This window comes from Rhinopithecus bieti, unplaced genomic scaffold (assembly GCF_001698545.2).
Source record: "Rhinopithecus bieti isolate Rb0 unplaced genomic scaffold, ASM169854v2 scaffold_55, whole genome shotgun sequence".
Taxonomy (NCBI): domain Eukaryota; kingdom Metazoa; phylum Chordata; class Mammalia; order Primates; family Cercopithecidae; genus Rhinopithecus; species Rhinopithecus bieti.
Window position 1 is genome coordinate 464,963 of NW_016803114.1, and position 13,031 is coordinate 477,993.

The following is a 13,031-nucleotide window of genomic DNA, read 5'->3' on the forward strand; positions in this document are numbered from 1 at the left end:
CAACATACAAGAGGGCCTGGAACAATGCCCGCGCTTGCTTTTTATAGCTTGAGGTAAACAGGACTTGTCAGGTTACAGAGGAACAAGGCATTACAATTGGTTTACATTTTAAATTATGCTTTTAGCAGCTTTCTTATTGGTTCCTGCGCTTTTACAACCGGTTGCAACCTTATCGGAGGTTCTCCAGGTGTTGTTTTTCTTTGAAATATACAGAGGAATGTGTTTGTGTCGGGCTCAGGAAGTGGAGGCATTGCTCAAGGCTGTGATGTGTTTGTGTCGGGCTCAGGAAGTGGAGGCATATGGGGGGATGTGATGTGCTCAAGGCTGTGATGTGTTTGTGTTCTTTCAAGACCAGCTTGGGTAACATAGCAAGACCCTATCTCTATATATTTATATATTTTTTAATTAAGAAAAAATTTAAAAAATCAAAAATAATGGAAGCCATGTGGTTGAAATAGGATTGGGAGGGAGTAGTAGTAGCAGATGAGAGAGAGGCTTATATAAACCCTTGCAACCAGAGACTTAACAGATCTTCATTAAAAAAGCTGAAACATTGTTGCTGGCATTGTAACACATGCCTGTGGTCCTAGCTACTGGGGTGGATCACTTGAGGCCAGAAGTTCGAGGATGATTGTGCGTGTGAATAGCCACTGCTCTCCAGCCTGGGAAACATAGCAAGGACACATCTCTAAATTTTTTTTTTATGTTAATATTGTTATTTTTAAGCTTTTATTGTCTCTGCCCTTTTTTGGCATTCCCTAAATTTTCTGTAATGAACCTAATATTACATTTGCAATTAGAATAAATATATTTTTTAATAATTACATTTGATTTCTTTTTGCAGGAAATAACCAACATTTTTGCACTCCAGGAAAGAGTTTCGGGTTATTTTGGCTTAAATAGTTGTGCCGTTGTAGTATCTCTGTTTGTCTGTTTTCCTGGAGTCTTTGCATTTGAACACCAATACCCCCATTTATTTTCTAGTGACTTCCAGTATGTTTTTGGAGTAAAATAAAAAAGTGTGTATCTGCATGAACAATTAGTTACTATTCTTGTTAAAAAATTTGTATTTTAGGTTTTAAGGGTAGGAATTTTGAGTCTTCCTTGTGAAAATGATAAGGCTGTGATGCTGCTATACTGTTTATATCAAGGTTCAATGGTTGCAAGAAATTAAAACTCAAAGCAGCTCTGGTCAGAAGAGCTCCTTAGCATAGGAAGCATAGTGAGCAGGCAGCACACTCCCTGGGATCTAGCAGCCAAGAACATGAGATCTGGAGTCTTGTTTGAGTTTGTCTCCACCACTTACAAGCCTGTGATTTTGAGCATATTGACTCTCCCTAAGCCTTAGTTTTCTCACCTATTAAAAGGGGATAATAGGGGTTTTTAAAGCACCTTAATTCATGGGACTCTCATGAAGATTACATGATCTGGTGCCTGGAAGCAGTTACTGTTGCCCTCTCCTGGTACCATTGTTAATACTTGTTAACACTGAGTGCCCACAGTGATACACAGAATGACTGACTGGACTGCCAGGCTTTTAAAAACTGTTTGTAATGAAGTATGACATGCAAAAAGGTGAGTGTATAAGTTGTAAGGTGAATTGTCAGAGTAAACACAGAGTAAGTAAGGTGAATTGTCAGAGTAAACATGGCTACCACCTAGAAAGTCACCTCATTCCATCCCAATTATATTTCCTCCGTTTCCCCAGAGGTTGCAGTGTCCTGAATTCTAACACCATAGCTTAGTTTGCCTACTTTTCAGCTTTGCGTAAATGGAATCATAGTGTCTATTCTTTGTGTGCTTGGCTTTTTTCACACAACATTATGGTTGACAGATTGTCCATGCTGTGATGTGGTGTGGTAGTTTGTCCATTTTGGATAATGTGCTGTTATATGGATTTCTGCCTGCTATTGTGGGTGGATATTTGGGTTGTTTCCATGTTGGGGCTATCATGACTAGTGTGCTGTAATGACCTTTCTTGTACATTTTTTGAGGGGTGGCTGCCATTAGAAGGACTTGAGCCCCCACTTATATATTTCTTGATGTCCTTGACATACATACACGTTAATGGTGAGTGTCCTGCCTCAAGTGGGATTGTTGTATTGTGGGGTACATGTATGTTCAGCTTTAATAATGCCTAAAAGTTGTCTGAAGTAAATGAACCAATCTGTATTTACTCCAGACTACAACTACAATTTTTATGGGTTTAATAATTCACAGAAACCTCTTAAATCAATAAATACAGAGATCTCCTAAGATGAGGTTTCCAAAGGTGTGGAATACAAGTCTTGATGGAGGCTCTGAAAATTAAACCTATTAAAATGGGTTATTTGTTCACAGAAATTTGAGAAACATTGCATATTATATCCTTTTCTCAGAGAATGTACCTTAACATACTAAAAACTCTGAGAAGCCCTCCACTAAAAAAAAAAATAATAGTTTAGGCTGGGTGTGGTAGCTCACGCCTGTAACCCCAGCACTTTGGGAGGCCAGGGCGGGTTGATCACGAGGTCAGGAGTTCAAGAACAGCCTGACCAATATGGTGAAACCCTGTCTGTACTGAAAATAGAAAAATTAGCCAGGCGTGGTAGCATGTGCCTGTAGTCCCAGCTACTCGGGAGGCTGAGGCAGGAGAATCGCTTGAACCCAGGAGGCAGAGGTTGCAGTGAGCCAAGATTGTGCCACTGCACTCCAGCCTGGGTGACAGAGCAATACTCCATCTCAAAAAAATACATAATAATAATAATAATAATAATAATAATAATAATAATAATAGTTTGTTTGAATGATTTCTGGTTGTTTTGGCCCATGGAGCCTTTTTGTGTCTGTAACACCTGTAGATAAGACAGAGATACAGCCTGTGATTGTTGAGGCATTGGGAAGGAGACGGCCATCTTTGGCTGCTGTAAAGCTATAGCATTTAATAACAGAGGTGCTGATTACCCCCTCTCTGAGGGTGGTGTTCATTGATGGTTGAAGCATTGGTACTCTTAATACACTGGAAGCTGATAACCTTTTTATCTTTGGAGGTTTTCTGAGCTTTTTAGTATTTGAGATGTTTTTTCAACTGCTGAAGATCAGCTCCTAAATCAACAAGTAATTACTGGTGGCCTGCTGTTCACCCAGCATTGCACTAAGTTGGTGGGATAGATAAGAACTGTTTGCTTAATGGAAATTGCTTATAGTATAGTTGGCAAATTCATGTGTAGTTAATATAAGCACAAATTTATCTTAAAAAATTTTTTGTAGGTACGGGGTATCACTGTGTTCCCCCAGGTTGATCTTGAACTCCTGGCCTCCAGCGATCCTCCCGCCTTAGCCTCCTAAAGTGCTGGGATTATAGGTGTGAACTACAGTGTCAAGTTTATCTTTTAGAAAATAGAAATTATTTTTAAGTTGTAATTTCTTTCTTGACAGTGATGTGTGGCATTATTTAAGAAGTCAGTAATAAAACAATAGCATACTTCCCTGTTGGGCCTTTTCATATTGTTTTCTATTCATCACTATTGTTGATTCTTCTTTCCGTCCCTCCCCTGGGACGTGGGAGTTAGAACAGTGTCAGGGTCCTTGTAGCCCACTACTCAGCTGTCCTAAGGAGGCAGGCCAGCTGCCCTGTGCTCTCACTATCAGGAAATGAGCCAATCCGAGGTCTCTGGCCAGTTTGATTTCTGTGACGCACACATGCTGTGAACACAGGGGCCACTTCAGTTGAGCCTTTGTGTACATGGCTGAGTATCATTTAAAAAATATGTTTATTGATTGATGGTTGTACATATTTATAAGGTACATGTGATATTTTGATACATACATACAATGTTTAATGATCAAATCAGAAATTTAGGATATCTATAACCTCAAAAATTTAGCATTGCTTTATGTTGGGAATATTCAGAAACCATTAAGTGCTCTTGGTCCTGGACCAGGCTCTGTGCTGACTGGTTAATCCAAGTTCTTTCCATTAAAACTCACAATAATTGAATTGGTTTTGTGATGCCTGATTCATAGCTGAAAAATGAAACTTTTGAGAAGGTAACTAACATGCCTAAGGTCATACAACTAGTCATTGTTGCAGTCAAGATTTAGGGTGGATTGGTTCTGATATCCAAAGCATTTTTATTATGCTTTTTTCCTGTTTGTTTTCATAAACTTAAAATACAGAGAAAACTAAACATTAGAGAACACCTATATTTCCATCGCCCTGAATTAGCATCTGTTAATTATAGTATAGTATTTGTGACCAGTGTTTTTTTTCTCCTTTAACCACATGTTCCTTTCATTCTTCCTGCTGATGGGTGTGGTATGTTTTCCTGTAGTCCCATTAAAAAAAAAATCATTATTTATACATAATTGCTTCTAAAGGTTAATCATTTCTTGTGTTTTAGAATTTTTATAAATGGTAATTTATACATGTATCATTATATAGCTTGTTTATACTCAATGTTTTATTTTTGAGAGTTAAGTTGATGTACTGTGTACAAATCCAGTTCATTTAGCTATCATATGGGATTCCATTGGAAGACATGCCAACTTTTATTTATTATCTTATGGACATATATTTATGGATTTATTTGATTGCTTTCTTGTGATGTTCCTTAGCTTTTCTTTCTATCCTCTGTATTTCTTGTAAAATTTGATTAGATTACAGTTAAAAATTACATTATATCTCATTAGGAGATAAATAATATGTGTTTGTTCCATCATTTATGATGTTAAGATTAATCATTGGGTTAAGAGTGGTGACACCCTGATCCTCTAATGTAAAGTTTATATTTTTTCAGTTCTTGCAATTAAAAAGTAATCTTCATGGTGTTACTTTAGCGTCATACAGATAGCCAATTCTCCATCAACCTTTTATTTATTATCAAAACCCTGATGAATAATCATCAGTAATTTCATGAAAGATTGCAAAATGACAATTTTCTGATTCTGTCATTCCATCTATAGTAGTCCCTGCTTATCCATGGGGGCTATGTTCAACACTGTGTCCCCCAACCATGCCTGAAACCACTATAGTACCACACGCTACCCAAGGAATGCCAAGGTCACCTTTTTACTTAAAGGAAGCACTTTGAGCTTCTCTTTGACCTGTCTGAATTGTCAGCATCCCTACTTTTCTGCCTTGGGGCCATTATTAGGTAAAATAAGGGTCACTTGCACGCAAGTACTGAGATACCATGACAGTGAATCTGATAACTGAGGGCTCCTACATGACTAACAGGTGGGTAGCATATATAGTGTGGATATGCTGGGAGGAGGGAGGATTCATGTTCCACCTGAGACAGAGAAGGATGGTGTGAGATTTTGTCATGTTACTCAGAACAGTGTGCAATTTAAAGCTTATGAATTGTTTATTTCTGGCATTTTTCATTTAATATTTTCAGACTCTAGTTGACTGTGGATAACTGAAACTATGGTCCAGGAAACTGCAGAGGTGATTGCTATACATTTCTAATTGGCATTTTTCTTTAAAACATTTTTAAATTATTTATTTATTTTTGAAGCAGGGTCACACTTTGTCACCCAGGCTACAGTGCAGTGGCACAATCACAGCTCACTGTAGCCCGGACCTCCCACACTCAAACCATCCTTCTGCCTCAGCTTCCCGAGTAGCCAGACCACAGGCTCATGCCACCATGCCTGGCTAATTTTATTATTTTTTGTAGAGACAGGGTCTCACTATTGTTGCCCAGGCTGATCTTGAACTCCTAGTCTCAAGTAATCCTCCCACCTTAGCCTCCCAAAGCATTAGGATTAAGGTGTGAGCCATGATACCTAGCCTATAAGTGGCATTTTTCTATAAAGAAGAACTTTTTCTCTTCAGTTAGAGCTATTTGCTTCCCCTGAACTATAGATGATTCTTTAAAGCAGGAAATAAAAAATGCTGTCTTTCCTCCATCACACCAGTAATTTTCAAGTAAGAGATTGGTATAGTAGCTACTGCATGGAAACGTTTTACATTGCTCGTGTACAGTGCAGATATGGTGTTCTCTTTAAATTTGTGGATGAAACAAGTTGTGTATATAAGGATTTTGAGCTTCTAAACATTTTTTTGTTGATTTTTTTTTTTTTCAGTAGAGACAGGGTTTCACTGTGTTAGCCAGGATGGTCTTGATCTCCTGACCTCATGATCCACCCGCCTCGGGGTTCTAAACAAATTTTTAAGAAATTTTATGGTTTTTAAATTTTTTAAGTGTTTTCCATAATTTTGCAATTGATTTATAATTATGCTGTGGTTAGAGAATGTAGCCTCTATTATTGTTTTAAAATTGTTGAGAAGGCTTATGTTACCTAATATTATTAATTTTCTTTTAAATGTGTTATGTTGTCTTAAAATGAATGTTTCTATTCTTTTTATTAGATGAAAGCTACTAAATGTTTCATTTGATCAAGATTAATATTATTTGAAACATTCATATCCTTTTTTATCTGCTTGATGTATCAGTTACTTAGATGTATTAAAGATCTCCCATTATAAATTTTCCCATTTATACTCATACTCTTCAGGTTTTGCTTTATGTATTTTGATGATATGTTTTTATGGTTATAGAGTTTCATGATTGTTAAATTATCTTTTTGGATGGTTTCTTCTATTAGTAATAACATCTCCTTTGCCCCTTATTAATGATGTTTGTTTATTTATTTATTGTGAGACAGAGTCTTGCTGCTCTGTTGTCCAGGCTGGAGTGCAGTGGCAGGATCTCAGCTCACTGCAACCTCTGCCTCTCAGGTTTAAGCAGTTCTTCTGCCTCGGCCTCCCAAGTAGCTGGGACTACAGGTATGCACCACTGTGCCTGGCTAATGTTTGTGTTTTTAGTAGAGATGGGGTTTGCCATGTTGGCCAGGTTGGTCCTGAACTCCTGACATCAGGTGATCCACCTGCCTTGGCCTCCCAAAATGCTGGAATTACAGGCATGAGCCACCATGCCCAGCCTGAGAGTCTTTTTTTAGTAGATAAGTTTACGTTTATATTTACCTTAATTAACAGCACATTTAGATTTATTCCTGCCATCTTTTGCGTTTTCTGTTTGCATGCATTTTTTCTTTTTCTTTCTGATTTTCCTACCTTATATTTAATAGACAGATAACTTACTTTCTTCTATTTCTCGATCAATTTGGAAGATATGTATTCTATATTTGTTCTTTCAGTGATCAATGTAAAGATTAATATACATTCTTAAATGAACTTTTTAGCAAAATGTGGTTTATCCATATCTCTTTGTTCCTTAAAATATACTAAGAATGTTAGCATATTTTAATTTTCCTGTGAAACATCTTTTTGTAGCCATCATGTCATTTTTACCTAGTATTTTAATTACATTTTTTAACCACATGAAAAAATTTTTTGCCCCTCCCTCCTTTTCAGGATAATCTATTTTGACAGCAAGAATCATTTTAGAGAACACAAATAGGATGGAAATGATGCCAAGAACCACAGCTGATAATAACAGCTTCTATTTGTTGAATACCTAACACAGACCAGAAGCTTTGCATATATTATCACTAATTTGCACTATATTAATATCTTCAATATAGAGACAGGAAACTGAGGCTTCAAGAGATACATACCCATTCATCCTGGTTGGTAAAGGACAGAGCTGGAGAGTGGACTTTAGTAGCTGGCTTTGGAGCCACATGTGTTGTAGGTGACCTAGTCTGTGCTGGCCAGTTCTTTAGAGTCTGTTCCTCACTTTTGGACTAGATAGTTTCTCCTCTTTTTCCTGCTGCTTTATTTTATTCATGGGTCCATAAATGATAGACATCATAACCGTAGTAAACATTCTCACATTTAGAAACTATGGCTTATAGAATGTGTTAAAAGTAACTTTTATAATAAGGTTTGCCATTTTAAGTTCTTCCCATTGTTGAAGAGTAGTAGGGCCTTCATCATCTATATGCAATTGTAAATGGCACCCCTTACAACACTTTCCTTTGTTTTTCCAAAATCTGTTAAAATCTGCTGATTTGTTAGAATGAGTTATTTGTTGTAATAAATGTACAAGTCATTAGTGGCTAAGTTGTAAATGGTGCCCTCAAGGGTTGTGTAGTGCTCAGTAGCCAGGTGAGGAGAAAACATAGAAAGGCAGTGTTAATTTCATAATTCTTGTTCTCAAACTATTCCATTTCAGGTTTTTTTCTGGGATTGGCAGTGTATGGCTAGTAAAGGGGATAGGGGAGGATAGGAGGTGGATGGACAGATCTATATTTTATCCTTTTACAAATGGAGATAGCATATCAAGCCTCAGTGTCCATTGCACTCCTGCCGTAGGCCTCACTTTGTCTTGCACTTTGACTCCTGAGAGAAAAATTGTTTTTGCCAACAAGGTCATAGAATGTAAGTGGAGAAGCAAGACACATATACATGGAACCGAACTGGAGAGAGTTTGCTAAAACATTACATTGCATTGTGTGGGTTAAAATAATGGAAAGCATTACATATAGAAAAGATAGTTTTGGCGGGACGTAATCAGGGCAGGTAAGAGATGACCAGATGAAGAGAACAAGGAGCCTTGAAATCCTGTTATTTTCATATGTATTAAGAGATAGAGGGGCTGTATGTCCAGAGACCCAAAAGTTGACCCAAGGTAGAACCCTTGGTAGACCTGCCTTCCCATAAGGACATTAATGTCCATTCTCCATAGTGAATTCCAGCTTTCCAAGAACTCTCCCCCATATAATTGTGGGTAAAAGGGCACCTGCCAGCAGCCTCCTCAGCCCACCCTTCCTCATGTTGTTCATCTGTCCCTTATGCTAAAATTCCTTAGCATTTGGTATAAACAGTGTGTACTGCACTGTGGTGCCATGTTTACACGTTGTCTTGGGATTTCTTCTTTCTCCTGTCTCCTGCTTCCTTTGGTCTCCTTAGTGCCTGGTCTTTGGAAGTAGAAGATGTCCAGTAAACATACATGAATGCCCTTAGACTGAAGTCTATGCCCATGGTGCAAGGAAAGCTCTATGGAATCCCAGATTATAAACTACCCTCTGCCTTGAGATCAGGAACAGAGCTGAGGCCTTGCTGTCACTTTACAGTCTGAATGTTCTATGCCTCCTCTTGTCTCAGCTAGAACTTCTGTGTAAAAGCAAGTGTTCTAGGAGTTTCCATCCCATGATTCTGATTGGGTGTGTGATTTCTAAAGAGGTTGGAATGGGAAATGTGGAAACTTAGTACTAAGAATGGGCCTTTGATTTAAACAGTTGCTATCCAGACTAGCATTTGAGTTTAACCAATGAGGTAAAAGAGGGGATAGGTGGTGTTTGGGGCAAGTAAAAGCTGTTTCATAGTCAGTGTTTGAAAACTCAAGAGAGATGATCCTATTTGTGTCTGGAGGACTTGCCTTTCAGGTGAAGAATCTCTACCTTATCCCACATCAGCAGTCACTAATAATAGAATAATGATCACTATAGGATTTTTCTTGTCCGGATTTGCTAGATATCAGAACACACAGCTGAGAAAGACCCTTCGTTTATTTGGGCATGTGGCTAGTAATATCCCCTTGAACTAAATCCTTTTTTAATAGTTATAAAGAGGAGATACATTTTATTTATTTGTTTTTATGGTAGATTTATTTTTTAACCCACCATTACCCATCTCTTTCTGTCCCTGTCCTATCTGCACCTAGGATAGAATTATATTTAACAGTTACCTGTTAATTTAGATAGAGTAGGATAACTCTACTCCAAAAATAATAAAAGGATGTCTAACCTTGGTCTTGATGTGAGAAGCTAAAATGGGTTTTGGTTACTGATATCTATTTGCTTATAGTTAAATGAAGTAGATTCAAGTGACTAGATTGTTCAATAAATAAAACTCCACACTGTTTTGTTTTTATAGCCTAGTGAGCTTATAATTCAGTAACACCCTTTTGTTTTACTGTGGAGATTTTGTTCTACTCTTTCTCCTTGAGTAGATAGATGTCTTTTGAAAATGTGTTTTGCGTGTGGAATATTAATCCAATTTTCGATAACTCTTCCAGAACTTTCAGCTTGCGTGCTTCGGAACTGCTGTGGATGGCTCCGGCTTTCTGGACTGTCCTTCCGAGTAGGATGTCACTGAGATCCCTCAAATGGAGCCTCCTGCTACTGTCACTCCTCAGTTTCCTTGTGATGTGGTACCTCAGCCTTCCCCACTACAATGTGATAGAACGTGTGAACTGGATGTACTTCTATGAGTATGAGCCGATTTACAGACAAGACTTTCACTTCACACTTCGAGAGCATTCAAACTGCTCTCATCAAAATCCATTTCTGGTCATCCTGGTGACCTCCCACCCTTCAGATGTGAAAGCCAGGCAGGCCATTAGAGTTACTTGGGGTGAAAAAAAGTCTTGGTGGGGATATGAGGTTCTTACATTTTTCTTATTAGGCCAAGAGGCTGAAAAGGAAGACAAAATGTTGGCATTGTCCTTAGAGGATGAACACCTTCTTTATGGTGACATAATCCGACAAGATTTTTTAGACACATATAATAACCTGACCTTGAAAACCATTATGGCATTCAGGTGGGTAACTGAGTTTTGCCCCAATGCCAAGTACATCATGAAGACAGACACTGATGTTTTCATCAATACTGGCAATTTAGTGAAGTATCTTTTAAACGTAAACCACTCAGAGAAGTTTTTCACAGGTTATCCTCTAATTGATAATTATTCTTATAGAGGATTTTACCAAAAAACCCATATTTCATACCAGGATTATCCTTTCAAGGTGTTCCCTCCATACTGCAGTGGGTTGGGTTATATAATGTCCAGAGATTTGGTGCCAAGGATCTATGAAATGATGGGTCATGTAAAACCCATCAAGTCTGAAGATGTTTATGTTGGGATCTGTTTGAATTTATTAAAAGTGGACATTCATATTCCAAAAGACACAAATCTTTTCTTTCTATATAGAATCCATTTGGATGTCTGTCAACTCAGACGTGTGATTGCAGCCCATGGCTTTTCTTCCAAGGAGATCATCACTTTTTGGCAGGTCATGCTAAGGAACACCACTTGCCATTATTAACTTCACATTCTACAAAAAGCCTAGAAGGACAGGATACTCTGTGCAAAGTGTTAAATAAAGTAGGTACTGTGGAAAATTCAGGGGAGGTCAGTGTGCTGGCTTACACTGAACTGAAACTCATGAAGAACCTACAGATTGGAGACTGGAGGGTTACACTTGTGATTTATTAGGCCCTTCAAAGATATTTGGAGGAATTAAGTATAAAGGAATTGGAGGTTTTTGCTGAAGAAATTAATAGGACCAAACAATTTGGACATGTCATTCTACAGACTAGAATTTCTTAAAAGGGTGTTACTGAATTATAAGCTCACTAGGCTATAAAAACAAAACAGTGTGGAGTTTTATTTATTGAACAATCTAGTCACTTGAAGGTTTTGTGTGTATCTTATGTGGATTACCAATTTAAAAATATATATAGTTCTATGTCAAAAAACTTCACTAAAGTTATACTGAACAAAATTTTACCTATTTTTGGTCATTTTAGTAGGTACTTCAAGATGTTGCAGTATTTCATAGTTATTATTATTTAATATTACTCCAGACTTTCTGTGTTTTTAAATGTTTTGATGATTTCAATACAATATAAACAGGATAGTGAATCATTCTTTACATTCAAACCTTTTCCAGTTACTCAACTGATCAGTTTATTGTTGATATATCACTCCATTAATGTAAAGTCATAGGTCATTATTGCATATCAGTAATCTCTTGGACGTTGTTAAATATTTTACTGTGGTAATATAGAGAAGAATTAAAGCAAGAAAATATGAATTATTGTCTTGTTTTAAAATATAGTCCCTAGTGTTTTAGAAGTCACTTAATCTGTCTCATTTTTCCACCTGGAAATTAGGAATAATGTAGAATGCCAGGCAGTAATTTCCTTTTGGAAAGGACTCTAAAGGCAGAAAAAAAGGGAGAGAACCTCATGGGCAGAATATTATAAAAAGAGTGTCATATTCCAGCATTTGAGTTGGAAAGAGAAGATTGAAGATCCAAGTTGCATTATTAATCTGCCCTATTTTTTTCCTTTTAACAATCAGTTTGTGAATAAATAGGAAAGAAGCTGCCGCTGTTACGAGTTTCTCATCAAGATGAAAGCCCTAATGTGTAAAGTCAAATCTGATTTAAATTTTGTGCTTTTGTAGAAAGACATTTCTTCATGTGGTGATATATCTTTTGTTGGACCTGCTAATAGTAGGTCAAAGAGGAGTACTCCTTGTCCCCTATTCCTGGGATTATGCAGTTTTCTTTTTAGAGTTTATATAGGGCAAGTGGTTATTTTTTTCTGAATTACAGGATGGAAAAAGATCATATCATTTGTCAGGAAATATAAACTTGAAAGTATGTAGTCAGCTCTTGTAATACTCATATTTATGATTGTCCTATATGAAAGACAACTTCAGTTAAAACTGTAACGTGTGGTTCTCTGTAACAAGGCGATTTGTGTTTCCCAAGGCTCAGACCTAATCGAGTTATATTAAAATCAATTAAATGAAATATTCTATGGAATCGATCTATGCCCTTGTTAATCTCCATCCATATAGGAGTCACTTTCTTTAAGACAGATGGTGGTAGTTATTTTTGTGGCATGGTTAGATTTGACTGGTTTTGCAGAAGATTATAGTCATGTACTGCATAATGACATATACAGTAGTGATCCCATAAAATTATAATGGGGCAGAAAATCTATTGCCTCATGATGTTATAGCCATTGTAATGTCATAGCCTAGTGCATTACTCACGTGTCTGTGGTGATGCTGGTGTAAACAAACCTCTTCACTGCCAGTTGTATAAAAGTACAGCACATTCAGTTATGTACAGTACGTAATACTGATAATGACAATAAATGACACTGGTTTGTGTATTTACTTTTTATCATTATTTTAGAGTGTTCTCTTCCTGCTTATTAAAAAAAAAATGTTAAGTCTGATACAGTCTTGGGCAGGTCCTTCAGGAGGTATTCCAGAAGAAAGCATTGTTATCATAGGAGATGACAGCTCCTTTCATGCTATTGCCCCTGAAGACCTTCC

General features: G+C 37.2%; 1 protein-coding gene across 11 annotated transcripts in view; it reads left to right on the plus strand.

Moving 5' to 3' along the window:
- Positions 1-12,877, plus strand: part of B3GALNT1 (beta-1,3-N-acetylgalactosaminyltransferase 1 (Globoside blood group)) — a 29,538-nt gene extending 16,661 nt beyond the window's left edge. For 10 of the 11 annotated variants that reach the window (XM_017849524.1, XM_017849389.1, XM_017849452.1 and 7 more), the window contains one exon: positions 9,972-12,877. In XM_017849524.1, the coding sequence (XP_017705013.1) occupies positions 10,006-11,001 (996 nt within the window). In that variant the 5' untranslated portion in view covers positions 9,972-10,005 and the 3' untranslated portion in view covers positions 11,002-12,877. Of the gene's footprint in view, positions 1-6,727; positions 6,776-9,971 lie in introns of all 11 variants that reach the window. The other variant, XM_017849803.1, reaches the window with a different exon arrangement.
- The last annotated feature ends 154 nt before the right edge of the window (positions 12,878-13,031 follow it).